Source organism: Haliaeetus albicilla, chromosome 25 (genome assembly GCF_947461875.1).
Source record: "Haliaeetus albicilla chromosome 25, bHalAlb1.1, whole genome shotgun sequence".
NCBI classification, from domain to species: Eukaryota; Metazoa; Chordata; class Aves; order Accipitriformes; family Accipitridae; genus Haliaeetus; species Haliaeetus albicilla.
This window is the reverse complement of record NC_091507.1, coordinates 21,085,649-21,105,274: the sequence shown is the minus strand read 5'-3', so window position 1 is coordinate 21,105,274 and position 19,626 is coordinate 21,085,649. Positions and strand designations below refer to the sequence as shown.

Genomic DNA, 19,626 nt, shown 5'->3' with positions numbered 1-19,626 from the left:
TGGTTTGTTTTTTTAAATTATGCAAGTAAACCTATTCCTCTCCAGCAAAGGAAAACCAATTGATCAAACTGAAGTTTACTTTGCATTTTCACATGTAAAATTAGAAAGCCACGGAGAACATGCTGCTACTAAAACCACTGGTGTTCCTGGGTGTGCCTTCACCCATCATACTGCATGCAGATAAAGATCGTGTCTGCAAGGACTGAAAACAAGCCCCAGGAATATGCAGAGCTGAAGGCCCTCAGGTCTGAAAAGGAAGAAGCTGAGGTCTCTGGTATCACACAACTATGGTGCCAGCAAGATAGTGACAAACAATCAGAGAGACCCCTGTGAGGATGATCTGCAGGTAAACAACAAGCAGTGCAAGCAAATTACCTCGACATCTGCAGATTTTAGCAGGAGGTCTCTAAGTGGACTGTAATAGTCTGAGGAAAAAACATGGTCCTCCGTGTAAACCACATTTAACCTTAAGGAACCGAGGTCATCAGGTTTCAATGACTTGTTACCATTATCTCTGGGCTGCAGGAAATACCTGGTATGCAAAAAATAAAGACAGAAAGTTTGTGCTGAGACACAAGATTATCTCAGGCTATACATATGTAAAAGGTACAGATACACATGATATTTATATATGTATCAAATTCTTGAAAGTTCTGAAATCAGATTTTAATTAAGTTTGCCAGTCTATTTTGCACCAACTGCAACATGGGAAGTTCTGATCATAAAGATTTATGTAGATATGATTAAAAACCCACACACTAAAACTATGGCACTGCTGATGAACTGCAGTAAATAACATCATGAAGCCAAAGCATTAGAACTCCCACATGCAATACAGAGGCAGACCGAAATCTCTAATCACATTATCAAAACTTCTTGTTCTTACATTTGCTAAGATTACTTTGGCTTGCTTACAAAAAAAGATACAAAATAAATCCATTTAAACTTTATCACATAGCAGTAATTACTCTTAAGTCTTCACAGCAGACATATGTTTCTACTTATTCTCCAAAAGAAAAATGTCAAATACCATGCTTCATAAGAACTAGACTGTCGGAGAAATTTCAAAGGGAGTCTCAGTTCTCCTAGAAATTCATCTCCAAACTTCAAGTTACTGGCATTCCAAAGATCAACCCTGTAATAAAAACAAATCATTTTAAAAGATTCATAATAAATAAAAATTAAAAACAAATAATCCCAACCTTGTTTTCAATTTTGTTGGTTTTTTCCCTCTCAAGCCTTTGAGTTAGGAAGTCTCAAAACAGTGCAACAATGGTTTCCAAACAGTAAAGACACAACCTTACCTTAGATTTCTGGAGCCTTGCAAATCACCTCCATGAAACATCAGTGAAAAAAATCATCTAGACTACCTTTCCCTCATCTGCACTGTTTCCACTATCCATATTGATAAAGATTCAGAGGGCTGTCTGGCTACCCCAGATAATGGAAAAATACAGGTAAAATAGACAGCAGAGGAAAAAAGTACAGAGATATTTAAGGACTCCATACTGTTGATCCCAGTCTAATTTGGGATTACTAGCAGCTAAACGGCAGCTTTACAGAGTTAGGCTGCATGTCTACAGTCCTTCCCCGTACTCAAGCTCCTGGGAAGATTCACTGTGTCAAGCTTACAAATTTGTTGCAGCTGAACTAGTTCTGTACAGATACTCAAAACCTTAAGACTGTTCTACCGCTCCATATAATCTGTGTATTGACTGAAGCCTACACAATTTTTGGCACTCAGTCCCTCACATTTGGGAAGTTCTGGTACGCATCTCTAGATGATACTTTCCTTCCCTTTCACGTGCTTTTTAACATTGGGATGTAAAGCAACTGCACCGCGATTCAAAGCCGAAGTACTGGTGTCTAACCTGGAATTTGTAGATAAATTCTACAATACCCACCCTGAAGCAAGGGTTTCAAACTCCAGGGTAGTTGTTTCTGTACATACTTTAAGGTTTCCTCTGAGAGGCATTTTTACTGTCAAACAAGCTCAGCTGAGAATTTTGCAGCTAAGTGACAGTTCGAATGTGCCTTGAACTTTGGGGAAAAAAGATATATGGGAAAAAATGCAGGGCTTCAAATAATGAAGATTTTTAAAAGAGCAACTTTAATTTGGACAAGGTGCAAAGTCATCCAATTATGGACATATTTACACAACCCTCCTAGTCTCAAGCAAGTCACAGTAGGCTTGTCAAGGAATGGATGTTGACAGTGCTGCTAAAGGTTTATCCTACCTTATGCAAGCACAGAGGGCATCACTTTTAAACCCTCTGAGCCTTGTATCTCTCAACAGTGTCTCATGCATCAAGTTTCATACACTAGACATACCATCAGCTCACATTGCATGCCTGCTGGGTAAAGTTCTTCCAACTCTGATATTTTGACAGTATTTCTGCAGGGCAAGAATTCCCCAGAACGAAAAAAAAAAGAAAAAAAAAAAGAAAAAAAATCTTTGAAAATTCAACCTCCTCTCCCCTTTCTTCATATCTGGTTGGTTACTATCTTGTTAACTAATTCAGATAGCTGAAAGCTGCTTCAGGAGGAGATGAATCTTTTGAGAAGTTTACTTACATGTAGTCAAAAACTTAAAATTTAGAAGTATTTACAGGCTACTGGCTTCTTGTTTATCCAACTTCTTTTAAGATGCCCACTAGCAATAACACTTTCAAACATACGCAGCCAAAGGGTGTTCCCCCACAGCAACTTAAGTTACAGAAAAAAAATCAGTGCAAAGGATCTGCAGGAGAGGAACTAACAACTCAAGGTAGATCTCACACTACACAGTAAGCAAAGCAGGCATGCAAATTCTGAAATTATTATTTTGTGCTTGGAGTACAAAGCACAAGCAGCATTTTAAAAATCATAATACGCAGATCTCAGAGTCGAAAAGATTACCGTTTCCCGAGCTTTTTAAAAGGCAAAAGTATGGCAAGTGTTATTCTGAAACTGGTCAGACTGTAAGTGACAGAAAGAAAGAAACAGCAAAGAGGGGGAGGAGAAACAATGAATTCACCAGAACATCTGGTCCCTAAGTGTCGATATGCCTTGCCTGCAACTTCCTACACCCACTCAAAAAGAGAAACTTTCATAGCTTTAGAGAGAAACCATGAGAGACTAAGTCTTCTCTTTACGCTGTGGAATGGTATTTTTCTCAGGAGAGAAGAAGAAAACAAACCCCCAAACCCATAAATTGTATGATCCGTCCAGAGGGCACGGGGGCAATCTAACTCTGACTAAACAGACTGGAGGAAGTGAGCGGGGGTGGAAGGGGAACCTGAGATGGAAACAAAAACACTCTGTCCTATAGGGGACAAAACCTCTGAGCAAAGAGTTTGCCCAACCAAGACCAACGCTTTATCTGCTTTTGTCCATTATTTAAGTGCTTAATCTTTTCCCAACTATTTTGTAAGCCTCCTCAGAAACTATTCATCTTTACCACACTGTGATGTGTTGCTTTTAAGGAATGAAAGACTTTCTGAAGCTCAGCTCCACATACATTATCATTGCAGACAGACATTTATCCAGAAAATATACTTAGTAAGGAAAACAACTGTATAATTCCATTTCGAAGTAACACAAAATAAGAATCAACTGAAATATTAAGCAACACGTAAACCACTGTCCACCAATGCCTAGGGTCCCGTTCCACAGTCACAAAACTATCAGAGAATCCTAGCTTTCATTTAAAATCAGCGTGTGGCTGGGCAGCACGGTTACAAAGACTAGCCTGGGACTCCCAAGACACTGTTCAGCTGCCCATTCCACCGCAAACATCCCCTGGGTATGGGACATGCTACTTCATAACTGCCTACGCCATGCAAAGCTTTCCAGAAATACAGTCTGGTGCTCGGACTAGGTCATCTGCTGCACTGCAACACTGACACCACCAAAGCAGCGTGGCACTGAACCTGGGCCTTTGCTCTCTCCTATGAATTGGCTGTGGGTTGCCCTTAATCCAGTTACCTTTGCGCTGCCTGACGCAGACGTTCTCGGAGAAACAGAATAGAGCTCTTGTCTCTCTCCATATGAATAATTTCCCTTTCCTGTTTCACAGAGCCACGGCAAGCACAAATCCATTACTGGTCTTGGAAGTGCTGTGATACTACACTAACGGGCTACGGGAACCAGCAGCGACAGTCAAATTAGAACAGCCCTCATCCATTCATTTGTGAACATAGATGTGTCTGGCTTGCTGGGAGTGAGTATTGTTCCCCCTTCCTGGACTCCCCTCCTTTCCTTACAGCCAATTGTGCTTCTGAAAGGCCTAAGGAATGTTTTGGGAGATAAGCCCTCACTGCCTCTCTAGTGGCAATACCTGGGGAGGAAGGGGGTGCCACCATTCTCCCTCAACCTCTTTTCCTCCAAATCCTAGCGTAAAGGAGAGGGGAAATTTCTCACCACCTGATGCAGATACAGCAGTTTTCAGCTACAGTGCATCCAGATCACCAGATGGCCTATGTCTCTAAGTTTCAATGTATGTGATGGTATGATGCATGTGATACCTTTAGGTTTTGCATCTCCTGTTGTTTCCTCTCCACTCTTTCTATTCACCTGTCTCCACAGGCACTGGTTGACAGGGCTCAGCAGGTTTTAAAATAGTACTAAATGGATGGCAGGGGGTGAGGTGGGGTTGTTTTGGTTTTGAAATCAGAGTTATTTCTTCCTTGTGTAATGGATTTCACATGTATCATACCCAGCCTTGCAAGAAGGGGTTAACGTCTGGCAGGCAAAAGAGAAGAGAAACTGCCTCTGCTCCAGAGAAACTCTGAGTTCAAGAGTTTCCTTTCAGGGAAGAAGGACCTTATATGGGTTGCTAAAATTAAGTAATAAAAGAAAATACACTCTTTTACTGAGAGCATCACAAAGCTTCTGGGCTCTCTTGGGAAACTGAGGGAGGGAGGAAGGGGGAGCCCAGGCATAAAAGGCTGTGCTTAATAACTGCACATTAGTATATGCACAGCGTATATAGGATACCAAGGAAAATAACAAGGATCTCTCCTGCAGCAGAACCATCATGTGTTCAGATACAATCTACAGGACAGTGGAGGTAAATGAACATACAGATACAATGACGAAGACTCATCTCAATTTATCAACAGGAAAACCATGCTTGCCACTTTGAAAACCAAGTCTACTACAAAGTTACACAACTTTGGAAGACAACATTATTAGTATGAAGTGTTTTATGTTACCTAATCTCCATTTTGTCAACTTCATCAACATCTTCAATATCAAAATGGGATTTCTTGTTGTAGCTACTGGGTCTTGTAACCTAATAAAAAGGAGGAAACTTTAACAACTTCATCTGATACAAAAGCATTCCAATGTTACTTGTACAAAGCCCTGTAAGATTGCAAACTTTTTACTAGCAGCAGTGACTTCAGTCCTGATTCTGAAAACGTTCATGCACATGAATAAACATGTTGACTAAACAGATTTCTGACTATACAAAAGTGGTGGTTACACAGTCATATCCAAGAGTAACTAGATCCTCCATACTTTCTTTACAGAAAAAGGATGTCTTTAATATTACTACAGTACTTTAAATTTACATTGACAAAAGAAAAAAAATCATGGAGAGGAGTACCACTTTTATAATCCATCTAGGGAAATAAAAGGACAATTAATAATTGGGTTTTAAATACAACTGTACAACAGATGTCCTGAGGCACTCTGAAGGGGGGGGGAGGGGGGGGGCGGGACCCAACAAACACAAAATCACCTTTAAAAACATTTACAGTGGATCCAATTAAAATTGGGAAGTTCTGCCTATCGTGATATCCTGGAAGTCAATTTATCATGCCCATAGAAAAAATACCAAGCAGATCAATTGTCCAAGAGATGGTAGCCTGTGTTATGCATATCAGAATATAGAACCAGGTGCACAGTTCACCAACCATATTTGCAAGACTGATAAACAGCAAAGCGTGGGCAGAAAATAACAGGAAGATAGTTGTAAGTGTAGAGCATCAGCAAAAAAAGTTTTTGTACAAACATTTCTTAAAATTTGTTTTCTAGCATGATTATAAAAAGACTTCGATAGTTGTATTTTTGTATAGTGTGTCAGAAACTTGAGAAAAAGGCTACCCCACCCAGCTGAAACCACAGCAGGAACTGATCAAATGCAAGTGTGTATGATGTGTGGGCTCAGCTCTTGGTTGCACACAGAAGCTGGACTTTATTGTAGGTTTAAATACGTTTGTGGCTTAATACTTCCCACTCACAAAACCCGGCTTTTATTGTAAACTTGACTTCTTGGTTTTATATTGTACAACAGATGCAGATGGTACAAACAAGGGAGGAAAAGATATAGCTGCACAAGTGGAGAGGAACCAGAGAAGAATCTTCAGCACAGGCCACTCAACAGAGCCTTTTTTGTGTCTGTATGTGTGAGGCAGGCACCATTTTCAAGGCGATACAGAAAAACTATAAGGTACTAGCAGCACTGGAGACCAAACCCTGTAGACTAATTGAACCAAACGCACCAGTAAGCCCAAGAGCACGGAGGCACAGAGGATTTAAATACAGCCTACAACTTCAGCAGCTCAGCACAAGTTTTCTCACTCTACCTTTGCAACCGTCTTCACTGTGGCTTCAAGAAATTGTCCTACATAACTGCAAATGACACTTTCTACTACTATTGTGAAGCTAATGGTGTAATTTTTAATAAGGAAGCAAACTTAAGTCTTTTACTGTCTGTAATACATGAGTCATTAAAAAAAGTTACAGCATAGGTGTAACTTACGGCATTTCCCTCTTAAGTAAGCATTTTTCTGAGAAGTTTTGCTGGAGTCTGCATGTACAAGGTCTCTCTGTTCACCTGTACAACTGCTTAGTGTGCAGATTAATACAGCTCAAGAGTGGTAGTCCTAAAAAGACAGCTCTATGAAGTCCATCCATTCCAAGGATAGAAGTGGAGATGAGGGAACTCCCAGTCCCCAGTGCTGAACTAGCTGCCACGAACCATTTTACAAAAAAGGGGGCACAACTCTGCTGTACTGGTCCCTTTCTTTAGGCAAAGCCGACAAGCTGTTTATCAGCTGCTCATTTTTTTTTCAGCACACACACGTTTGTGAACAGGTCCCCAGCACTACCTTCTTCGGTTCCCATAAGTGGGCCATTTTTCTGTAGCTGCATATAGAACTCTGAGCCCCCACACCGCGCTGCAGCTGGAGCGGTGGTGAAAATGGCTCCTAACCATCAGGTGCAAGTTTCGCTCATCGCACCCCTTAAATAAGCCCTTAGATTTCCCAAACCAATGATAAGCTATTTTCCATTTAGAAAATTAAATCTGTGCGACTTTTTGGTTGTAGAAAGGAAAGCACCCATTCGCTGCCTTTTACAGATCAGCTTCTTCCTTGGAGGCACGGCCAGTCGCTGTGCTAGCAGACTGCAGGAAAGCTGATGAAGCTGTCTGGAAGCAGTAAGTGACACCGCTGTCAACAGCATTAATCCGTGCAGCTCCAAAGGAATCAGAGCACTCCGTTAGCATGCACCAGCCACAGGTCTACCCATGTCTCAGCAGCAAATATATTTCCCAGTCACAGCAGTTCTACTGAACCTTGCTCCTTGGAGACATTTAGCCTGATATGTATAACTACTCTCAAAATGACATAAATCTATGATGGCTCTGTCTGCACTAAGGGTATGTTTATGTTTCAGAGCTCTGGCTGATTCAGACATTTCCCAAGCTCTGCTCTTACCCACACAGAAAACATTTTGCTCTGAGTTAGCAGAACAACTGGGGCACAGGCTTGAGTTCAGGTTTTGCTTCTGCCGACACTTGCATGCAACCCAGCTCTCAGCATAAAGACAATCTAAGCAAGCCTCCAGCCCCCTCCACAACTCCAGCTGGAAGATGCTTTCTGCTTCTCTCCTTCCTCTCCCAACAGGGCACCACCTGCCAAGTTCAGTGTTTAAATACCAAACGTTCACTGTTTCTGCAGCGCACAGAAGGCTGAGGAATCAGACAGGTGAAGTTTTGTGGTTTACAGTCTGAATTCCTGGACTACATTCTCATTAAAAAGCTCTTGCTGACAGATGCCTCCGGAACTGCCTATGTTGAGAATAAGGAAGCTCATTTTAGTTTACTTATAGCATCACTCCTGTGTCACTGCCAAAGGTCACAGCTCTGGGCCAGGTGACAGACTGAAATCCTGGGCAGCCCTGAGTAAACACACAGACGCCCCAGTGCAGTTTCAGCACTCAGTACCATGGGATCTCTCCCCCACCAACCTTGCCCATGCAGCACCTCTACACAGTCTCGTGGAGTCAGACAAGGAGACACAAAGGCTCACTGCTAAAGTTAAGTCTGCAGGGAAGTTATAGCCTAGGAAGAGATGTGTTGGTTAGCAGAGGAGAGATTACCTTAGATAGCTATCCTGGCCAACCCTCACGGCTTCCACTCCTTTGGGCAGTGAGAAAGTATTCCTGCCAATAAAGAACTTGCTATATCTGTTCCTCGAATCCAAATATAATATACCAACAAGAGCACGTTTCTGCTGGTATGACAGACTTCAGATTAGTTGGTACAACCGTCAGCTTCTAGGCAAAGATGGTTTGTAGAAGGAGGGGGAAGATAGCAATAAGCCTCTCACTGGCACTGCCAAGAATATGTGCACTTCAGATCTGCTGCTCTCTCCCCAGCTCTCCTTCCTGATGTGGCCCTGAACCGAATTGAGAAACCACATCCCTAAGTGCCATCCTTATGCCAGCAACAATTTCTAATGCCAATGTGACCTCAATGATGAAAGCCGTACGGGCAGAAAGGGCTTTTCAATGATATGCCAACTGCATTGCACTACTCTGGCTTTTCATCAACATCATCGTGCCAGATACGTTCTTGATGTGTCTACTGAAATAGAACAATTAAGCATAGACCAGGACTAAGATGTACAAGATAAAAAGAAAAGAGAAAGATACACATACTTTAGAAGACAGAATGAAAAGTTTGAAGAGGTATCCAAATTATAAAACACAGGCACATATATGTAGGGACACATCAAAATTACAGCTACTCTTGCCAGAAAGAACCAAAATGAGCACTTTCATAAAAATTATACTTTGTCTTAACTGGACTTGTTGAAAATGCTCTGTATTAAAAAAAGCTGCAGAGGTTTCACCCACTTGGAGGAAAGGCACTGGTATTGCAGCAGACTGGCAGACAGCCAGAACACCCAGTTTAAGTGCATTTTTCCTCTACAGTTTTCAGTATTCCTAGGAGATAATCTTCCTCCCATTGACTGGGAAAGACTGGGTGGAGCAGCTATAAAAAAAACACAGGCTAAAAAATAAAATATATAATTTTTTTTTTTTTTTTTAAATCCCCTATTTAACTGTTCTTTTTCAAAACTCTTCTGGGGTGAGTTGTGATGGGAGTATAAACCCTGCTGCTCAAAAGTACCCACCCTGAAGCTTTTCCTACAGAGCGCCTGAGCTGAAGCAATATACTGCTCCCTCAGCAGACAGCCAGTCTGATCCTGGGTACTTCTTTCCCCTGCACCATGCTTTGAAACAGCCTTCAAAGATGACAGCTGGCACAACATGGAGCAGGATGCTGTGCCAACTATCTACAGTATAGTATTTCAGCTTATCACCCGTTCCTTTGAAATACCAACCTCAAAATAAAACACTTCATCAAAATGTGGATTGTTGGTCTTCTTTTTAACTTTAGTCTTTTTGGCTTCTGATCTAAATTAAAGAAAGAAAAAAAGAAAAGGGTAAGAAACAACGTTAGCAGAAGTGTGATCCTAGAACACAGACACTGAGGAACAGTCATCTACTTGATTTATCTGGTAAAACTGGAATGCCATGTGGCTCCAGCACAGCAAGGCATACACACTCACACACATTTAAGAGAGGGATTCACTGCATGCCTACTCCTCTGAAGTGGCAGTAACCACAGTTTGTTATCCTCTCTTAAACACAAGCCCTTGAACCCTGATTCTGTCACTCACTTGACCCAGCAGAATCTTGTATTTGTACAAAACAACTAGCAAGAATGGGGCTCTGAGCAGCAACATTTAGGGGACGGTCTCAGTCTTGATGCGACTCAAAAATTCCTCATACCCTAAAAGCACAGGAGACAGGAGGATCGACATAGCTATTTCTGTATTTTATATTTTAGAATCCTGGCCTGAGGAATCAATGAATGCTTTTCAGTGGTGTTAAATAATAAAAAAAACCCGAGAATTATTTCCTCAGCAAGAATATTTTTATTGCCGTATTACCACCCTTTTCCCTGCAGCCCCAACAGCACTTAGTTAATGTTACGTTATTGAATTATTACGAGCAGTGCTGTACAGAAGTCTCTTAATTTCTACTGCTCTACAGGAAGAAGACATGGCAGACCTTCAAACCACTCACCGGGCAATAGGCCTGACAAAGTTCAGCACTGCCCATTCATCCTCTACAGGCAGTGCCATCCGCCTGCGCCCGCCTTTTAGAATACAGACATCTAACTGCTTGATACTGGGCTAGAGCCAGCCAATGCATTTCTCACAGGCCAGCCAACAGCTGTTCGATGATTTCCAAATGTTACGAACCTATGCTTGATTTGTTCTCGTTACCTACAAGTGAAAAGCTCTGTGTTGTCCTGTGTCACCAATCTTGCCCTACAGCTCTGCAGGCATAGATAAAACAGACACAGATGGAGGGGCACATCAGCCATGTGTAAAACTGACCTACTAATCATTTCATCCCAGAATCTATTCCTCATTTCTCACGCAGCAAAGCTGCTTAGATAGCTTGTAACTGCTTATATGAACCAAACAACTCTATCTATTCTTTTACAGAGGTCAAGTTAAGCTGGGTCTAATTCCTAGTGCTGCTACAGGCTTCCTGTGTGACTTGAATGGGCCAGTCCACCAGTATACAATGTTTTCCCATCTGTAATACAGGCATAGAAACAGCTTTGGTCAGGAAGTCTGATGGCTCTGTAAGCACAAATCATGCAATAAGCAGCAGCACATTTGTTGTAATTTTCATGCTTGGCATTGCATAAATGCAGCAGAATAAAGTAGCTTTCCTACTCTAAAAGGAGAAGCCTTGAAAAATCCGGAGAGGAGAATGATGCACAGATTATGAATATCCCACTATTCCTAGGAGGAGCTGAGAGATAAGAGAGACTAATCGTCTCCAGGACATAAGGCAGATTGCCTATCCCATCTCATCAGTCACACTTGCCGGTCAACCTCTTTACCGATAAGCCCATCTGGGAGGGGACTGGGAAGCAGGATGTAGAACAGGAGGCGATTAAGGCAAGCACAATTATTGGGCAATTACAAAGCAGTGGATGGGAATAAGCTGCATGCTGCTTGCTGGAGATAGGAGGCAATACTTCTCCCCCCACCAAAAAACAGACAGGAATAGGACGAGGCTGTGCTCCTTATTCTGAAGGGAAACACATTTTCAGTTGTTATACGTTATCTGGACTGGGGAGAGGACGGAAGCAAACAAAGGTAAGTTTGGACATGCAAAGATACAAGGGTTAGTCAAAAAATCTCCTTACAGTTTAAGTAATAGCCACCCAGTACCATCTGAAACAAGTTACGGGCTTAAAATATCAAAGCATACAACTCAAATACACAGCTGATTAATGGAGATAAGGCATAACACACCAAGACAAAGATGAAGAATACAGACCAGTCTCAAAGACTCTTCTGCATGCAAGGTAAGTATTTGCCAAGAATGCATCTTATTTATAGTATTTTCAATAAATTGTTATAAAACATTATGAATAACCCATGCTACCAAATCTGAGTCTTTGAGGTCATAGCAGAACTGTTTTGTTTCTACCATGGCACAGACCTAAAAGATGACTCTAGGTAAGCAGAAACAAAACAGTGACATCCAACAGCACAGGAAATTTTTATAACAGAACAGGAAAACTGAATCCAAATTTAGACTGAAGAGTATTATGCAGAATCTCGTTACCAAAAACCTCATTCCAAATTTTATCCATGCTATTATGTCCACATATATTGAATTATAGGACTGAGCCACCAAGGGCTTTTGACATACACATTAATTTGCCACACCTTTAAAGTGAAAAGACTCTAAATATTCACATACAGACGTGCATACTCTGCAAGATGTTGATGTATTCAGCTTTCTCTTCTGCCCCTGCCCAAAATTAGGCAATAAATTTGCTCAAAAACTGGCCTCCAACTGTGAGGTAAGAAGATGCACAAATTAAGCCTAGCCACAAATTACATACTCCAGGAAATTCAAATTATTCAGGGATTATTCAGACCTTTACATACATCAAAACTGAAACAAGCCTCAAATTACTTACTCTAGTATAATTCAGTAGTTCATACATGCACACACCAACACTTAACATATTCTAGTGGAGTCTAAATACTCCCATCTGTCCATCTCAGAATGCAGATTTATAATAAGACAAAGGAAAACAGAAACCATCCCTATAAAATGGAAGCTCTTCTATGTGCAATACTTGCCTGGAGGGTCCTGCTAAGGTAACGGTGGCGTAGGGATCACATTGCCCGTTGACAATGGGCAGCCCTTGGCACTCTAGAACTCTGGAAGAGAAGAAAATGCAGACAAACAAATCAATGAAATAGAAGGAGACTGGAGTGAAAATAAAAGCAATACATTTTCATTCTGTTCCCTTTTCACTATACTTTACACTAGGGAACTGAAGTGTCACTCAGCCCAAGCCTTTAATTTATACCTAAACTTGAAAACACATTTTGGCCTTAAATACTAACTTAACAGGGTCAAAAATACTGTTAAATTCAAGAGAAACCTTAACTCAAAGGATTCTTATTATGCAAGTACAACAACTTAAGTTTCATGAAATAAGAGTCTGCTGACAAGATGGGAGCTGTCAGCACTTCAAAATTCTGTGACAATTTATTCACAAAAAAATAACCAGAATTTACTTCTGTAACAAAAGATTAAAAAAAACACACAGACAGATCCCAGCAGTAGTCAAGCAATTTCTCAGAGCTTTTGACAAAATTTGGCATGGGCTTATTTGTAAAGGTGAGTTAACTACAGACCAGGAGACGGTATGGCACAGACATCTTTCTCCATTAAACTTTTAAATAGCAAAACTGAAGAAACACATCCAGCAGTTCTACACTGAAGAAGTCAAGGAGACACTGGAGGACAAAATGGAACAAATTGGGTTTTGCTGCAAGCCATGGTGAGAAATCTGCACTTCCACCCTCTCATTTCAACACCTCTTTGGAAAAAAAAGAAAAAACCAACATAACCCCCAAAACCAGTGAAAAAATGTGTCATGTTTCACAAGGTAAAATGTACTGAGGAATGCAGCACCAATTGGAAACAAAGGCAGACAAGCCAGTTGCCAGGACTCTCCCTCCTGAAACAAGTTCTGCTTCCAACAGGTAAGCCTGTTGGGCTGATGTATTCACACAAATATAACTGGAAGAATTGGGTGGAGACAGACTCTGAAGCTCTTTGGGCAGGTGAGTAGTACTATACTTGCAGTGTGAAGTATCTTGCAAACTTCTGGGTGCTACAAAATCAGCAAGAAAAGCAATATCCATTTTACTGCTTTCAGTAACAGCAACTTTGATAAAAAAAAATATTTAAAAAATCAATAGAGAAAAATTCAGTAACAGATAGTGCTCCACTATCCACAGATAAAGCTCCACTAATTTTACCCACAAAGCAAGTTATTTGGTAACATACGATCTGAACTTCAGATATAGTTTAAATACAGACCTATCATTTACTCTGCATAAAGGGAGGAAAAAATTTAAATATTCTGCACCAATACAGGAATCATTTTTGTGCCAGAGGAGGTACAACCTAGGCAGGTTCCCACACTCCTAGAAGTACATGAAGACTGAAGATCACACTAAGGGGACACACACAGGCAGCACTATGTTACATTCATAGCTGGATTCTCACACCTATGATCCCGCAGAATAAAGGCCAAGTAATTGGCTTAATACAGACAGCCCCCAATAATGCACTCACTCACAAGCTTCTCATTTGCATGGCCCCTATACACATGCAAAAGCATTTAGTTATTAACCTAGATGACTCCTCATTGCTGATTCACTAACACTAGTGCCAAAGAGAATTATGTTCCACATTCTGGATACTCAAGTGAAATCATAGATCAAAACCATAGAGAAAGTTAGGAAAAACTTGGATTGCATAGGCACTGTGCTGCTTTTATTTCTGGACTTCTATTGTTTCACTACAAGTTTACCTTCCACACAGACAGAATTTAGAAGCCTCCCAGATGCCTAGTTTAGCAGGTATCCAATATTGCAGAGTGCTACCATGCAAACAGCAAAATTCAAGCCACAAATTCTATCCCAGCACCAGCTGGAAATGCAAGACGCAAGCCCCAGTAACCCGTAACATCAGGCAACACACAATATATGTGATTTGGTTGTCTAAACACATGCATCTAGTGCCATTTGAGATGACTGAGCAGTTTCTTCCCTAGTCCCTTGCTGCTGCTCCAGAAAGGCAGGAGATACCCGCAGAACATGTATATTTGACAGCTCCACACCTCTCAGAGGCTTCATAAACAGACTAAAGGCCTGTTTTCAAGCAAGTCCTACTCCAAATTCACGCAGCCTACCTTACAGAAAAGGTGTAGAATAGGCTTTTTTCCACCTGTATTAATAAAAGTATTCAAAACTGAAAGGAAAATGCTACTTACTAACTTTAAAAAGGGCAGATGTGAACAGAAAGAACACTTACAGGGAACTTTACATTGTAGCCTTCTGGCAGAGTAGCTAGAAGTGCAGGAGGAAAAACGCCTAAGTACCAGCAGAAAGCCTTTATGAAGAGGCAGGTCCAGCTTGATTTTCGTATGAGTAAAGGACAGACCACTTTCCTTCTAGTGGTCTTTACACTAATATGACTACGTTCACAGCAGAAACACTTTGCCAGTGAGCTACAGCATGACTGCTGGTAATTCTTCTAGGACAGCAGATGTGGCTTCAACACACTCCTGTTTGAACAGAACAATTGAACACCAAGTGTCAGCGTCAAACCCTTCACCCCCTCCACTGCTTCCTTAAGGCAGCCCGTAAGTTCTTTAAAAATGAAATAGTCACTCAATGGCTTTATAGCAGTCAGCCAGTTTTCTGCTGTTGATGAATGGCTTCCAAGCCACCTCTCATCCACACAGGAGGAACTATGTGATATTAAACACAGAGAAAGCATGTCCAGAGAGAGTACGATTCCTGTTTTAATAAAAGCACTCCTTTCAAGAATATGCAGACAACAGAAAGTGATCCCAGACAGCATGATCTACACTTGAGGACATGCAGAGTTTATAAAGCACTACGCAATAACATCACAGATGAATGTGAATGATGGAAAGTGTGAAGTTATCCACACAAAAAAAAAAAATCGGCATACTCTAACTATACACAGATACAACGATAGGATCTATTCTAATATTGCCACACAGAAGAATTTTTTACAGGTTTTGTGGATAGCCCTCTATCATCACCACGTCAACTGTCAGCAACAGTTAAAAAGACAAACAGTATCACTAGCTGGTCAGAGAGAACACAACAACATACATCATTGGGCACTTGCATCTTGAACTGTGCGCTCTCTACAAAACACAGAGAAGAACAGGACGACTTCTAATCGCTTGTGGTTCTCCCAGGTTTGTATTCTCCAGCTCCAAAACCAGAAGTTATCCATTCATGAACAGCTTACAAAATCATGAATGGTGCGAAGAACATTTCCTCACAAAATAAGAATTAAGGGGTACATAATGGAATTACCAGACAGCAGGTTTAAAATAAACAAAAGGAAGTACTTTTTCCACACCAAGTGTAATGAAATTGCAAAACTTACTGCCATGGGACGTTGTGGAGGCCAAAAGAATACATGGATTCAAACCAGGACTACATGAACTCATGGAGTGTAGGTCTGTAGGCAGCTATTAAAGCTTAATGGTCCAGAAGCCTCCTCCAGTGGAGGAAAGCCCAAACTGCTGATTGAGAAGGGTGTAACAGTGGAGCAATCATACCATATTTGAAGTATAACTCACCAGCAAATATCAGAAACAGTACTAGCCTAGACTAGAGAGGTATTTAACACAGTAGGGTAGTTTTTACATTCTCAGGGGAAAAAAAAAAAAGCAACAAAACAAAACAAAAAGAAAAACAAAAGAAAAAACCAAAATACACAGGTGTTCTCATACAGTCAAGATGACCTAAGAGTAAGACGTTTCTTTGTGTGCAGTTGAAATCAGAAAAGCAAAAACAACCTTGAAAGAAACAAAATGTGGGAAAACAGGAAACAGACACCGACATAAACTGTATCCCAAGCCTTTCAGGTAATTTAAAAGCGGTTCTTGTTTAAGGATGTTGGAGAAAGCAGGCAAAAGACTGAAGACTTAGGATTTTGAGGAAGGAAGGCTTTGTCTGGAGAGAGACTCATTCTGGTTCTTATATTTTACTAAGCATTGTAGGGAATAAAATTCAGCAAGGCACAGGTCTGGTCAACTCATGTTAGTATACCCTCATTAGCTGCAGGAAACTGTAATCCTAGAGCTGCTTTCGCTACGGCCACTTTCTTCAGGCATGGGAAAATGCTGCTGGGTAAATTAACACTCCTCCTCTCTCAACCTGGTACCAAAATACTGGCTTTAATTGGCAAGCAGGAAAAGAGCTAGAACAAAATGACAGCTACTCAGAGACATGATAAAAATGGAGCCTCAATTCTGCCACATGGGTATCACATTATTATGACTGACAGTTCATATCTGGATTAGATGAAAAAAAACATACAAAAAGAAATGTATAATAAAGGTATAATCTCTAGCGGGGGGGGGGGGGCACACTGGGAAGCAGTGAATAAAGCCAGTAAAAATGAAATGCCTTCGCTCTAATCATCTGCAGAATTATTTAAACATACATGTACTTGGATAATGAAAAAAAGTCTAGGCAATCAAGATTATTCAAGAATTACAAGTCAGCTCATCAGGCCCCAGAAGAAAAATGTCTGGTGGCTGCTAGAATCTTTTCTGCCCAACTGGTAGTTTCTGATCATTAGCTGTCTCGAGCCCAGCTGGGGCAGGGTGAGCCATCCCTCGCAGCTAGCCTGGCTGGGCTGGGCTAAGGTTAGTGCTGGGTCATATAGGAAAAATCTAAATGCAGCTGCCTCACTATATTTTGCTTGTGGTTTATAAAATTAACAGGTTTCAAGGAACAAGACATTTCAGTTTTCAATGTGGTTCATGACCAAACCTTCATAAGAGTAAATAAGCTATGGAAAATTCCCAGAGGGGAAAAGAAAACCTCAAACCCAAACACACCACGAGCATGCCCTCTTGCCTTTAAATTACATGATTACAGAAGTTGAGAGGGAGGCAGGAGGAGAAGGTTTTGAAAAAAGAAAAGATTTTTCAACAAGGACTAAGCAGCTCACCTCTGACAGTACAGGCATTCCCTCTGTCTCTGGGCTGCCAACCAAGAGCTGTAGGCTGTAGTCACAGACAGCTCCTACACAATCATACTCAAAGCCAGGTTTAACACAGGCGAGCAACATCAGGGTGATGCAAGCCTGTGGGCATTCCACACCCCTTCCTTGGAATCGCAAAAAATTATTAAAAATTATAGGCTTCCTGATCAGTTCAGGATGCACATGTGTCATCAGCATCCTTGTGTGCCAGAATGGATGATCAATGCAAAAACGGACACAAAGAAACCAGAAGGGACGTAGCTGTTCTTAAAACATGTATCCCTGTTTACTGTTCTTCCAGACTGAATCACTTCCAGTGTAGATAGTCAGGCTCAGTTCTTCCCACAGTTTCAACCTAGGGGAGGGAACAGCACACTGTTGCCATTCTCTCTTCTCAAATCAGACTGCTTTCTCACTGTGATTCCTCAACAGAAAATACATCTTTTTTTCTACACAATGTTGCTTTCTATCACATGTATTATGTACAGTATTTTAATTGCTTTCATGTACATACTGGGTTCCTGGGATCAATGTTAATACTTGACAACTTTACTGATGTGTCTTATTAATATCCTATTTCGAGCCTCCACTCATTCCAGCCCTCTCCCATTTCTTTACCTTGAGGCTTTGTCCCATCTCATATGTGTATTTTTTGGCCAGACGCAGGTTCTTCTCCGCGTCATTTCAAAGACAAGAGACTTCCTCCTCCTTGCTGACTCTAGTCATCTAATTACTTGAACACTCAGTACTTTGTGTGGTAAGCCTAACCAGACAGAGAAGTACCAACTTAAAAGCAAACTTTGTGGCAGATTTGTCAGAACTGTCATCAAAACAATGCATCTTTGGCTTATGCTAAGTATTTGTTTGGTAAGGTGCATTCCCCAGTGCTGGGTATGTGACTTACTTTCTTGAATCTCTCTGGATATCCCTTTTTTTTTTTTTTTTTTTTTTTTCTTTTTTTTCTACTGACTATAGGGTCATCTTATAACATACGTACAATCCCGAGTACCTTGTCTTCCAGGGGCAACAATGCACCTCTGAATAGTCTCCCTTTGTGAATGGACTTCTCAGGGCACATAAAATAGGCTGTTAATCTTTAACGTCATAATAGAGTAATCCAGCCTTTTCATCTAGTCTGACAGTAAAGAAGTGGCATTTCTCCTTTCCTTGCTGCATTCAGTTCATTCTCGAATGTCCTTTTCTTTCAGTGCAGCCTTGCATCACAATCCAAGCTCCTTACTCATACCCAGTGGTTTAAGAGAAACTTCGAGGTAACACTGCATGATAGACTTCCACATGTACCTTGGCCAGCTTCACATCTGTGCTGGAACGTGGTAGCTGCTCTCAGACCAGTGAGCTGACTTCTGTCTTCCACTTCAAGCAGGGACTGTTCCCAGGCCTCCTCCTTATTCCCTTGGTCTGAGTGTGACCAGGACCTTGCTAAACCAGTCATATTCACATGTTTTAGAGGGGCTTTGCCTGGATATATCTGCATCCACCACTACTAAGCACAAAGGCACTACATCTAGCTCAGAAATTCCCTGAATCATAAGTTTCTGGAGGCCAGGAGAGTGTACCACCATATGACTGTTCTCATAATTCTCCATCTCCTACTGGACACACTCAGAGATAGGGTCCTGGCTTTTGGTCTGACCAGATGTTACATCTGAACTGCTGTTAGTGCCCCTTCAGACAAACCTTGCACTCCCTCTTCACTTCCAAAGCAATCTACCAGATCTCCATTTGGGGTTTAACACAAACACACAACCCTTTTTTGCCAAGAGGCTGAGTGACCTGTTTCTTCTGGAATAAGGCAAAAATTTTCACCATTTCCTCCACTCCAGTTTTAAATTACACTCTGCCTCCATGTGCTGCTTTTGGCTGGGATAGAGTTAATTTTCTTCAGAGTAGCTACTATGGGGCTGTGTTTTGGATTTGTGCTGAAAACAGTGTTGATAACACAGGGATGTTTTCAATATTGCTGAGCAGTGCTTATACAGACCCAAGGCCTTTTCTGCTTCTCCCCCCACCCCACCAGCGAGCAGGCTGGGGGGGCACAAGAAGTTGGGGGGGAAACACAGTCGGGACAGCTGACCCCAACTGACCCAAGGGATATTCCAGACCATAGGACGTCATGTTCAGCATATAAAGCTGGGGGAAGAAGGAAAGGGTAGACATTCA

The 19,626-nt window shown here is 41.3% G+C and overlaps 1 protein-coding gene across 4 annotated transcripts in view; it reads right to left on the bottom strand.

The window, feature by feature from the left end:
- The window catches only part of RASA3 (RAS p21 protein activator 3), a 134,095-nt gene that overhangs the window by 21,722 nt on the left and 92,747 nt on the right, over window positions 1–19,626 (bottom strand). For all 4 annotated transcript variants that reach the window (XM_069770191.1, XM_069770193.1, XM_069770192.1 and 1 more), the window contains exons 6-10: window positions 12,465–12,545; window positions 9,621–9,693; window positions 5,196–5,275; window positions 1,031–1,135; window positions 376–532 (exon numbers count right to left, since the gene is read on the bottom strand). In XM_069770191.1, the coding sequence (XP_069626292.1) occupies window positions 376–532; window positions 1,031–1,135; window positions 5,196–5,275; window positions 9,621–9,693; window positions 12,465–12,545 (496 nt within the window). The remainder of the gene's footprint in view (window positions 1–375; window positions 533–1,030; window positions 1,136–5,195; window positions 5,276–9,620; window positions 9,694–12,464; window positions 12,546–19,626) is intronic.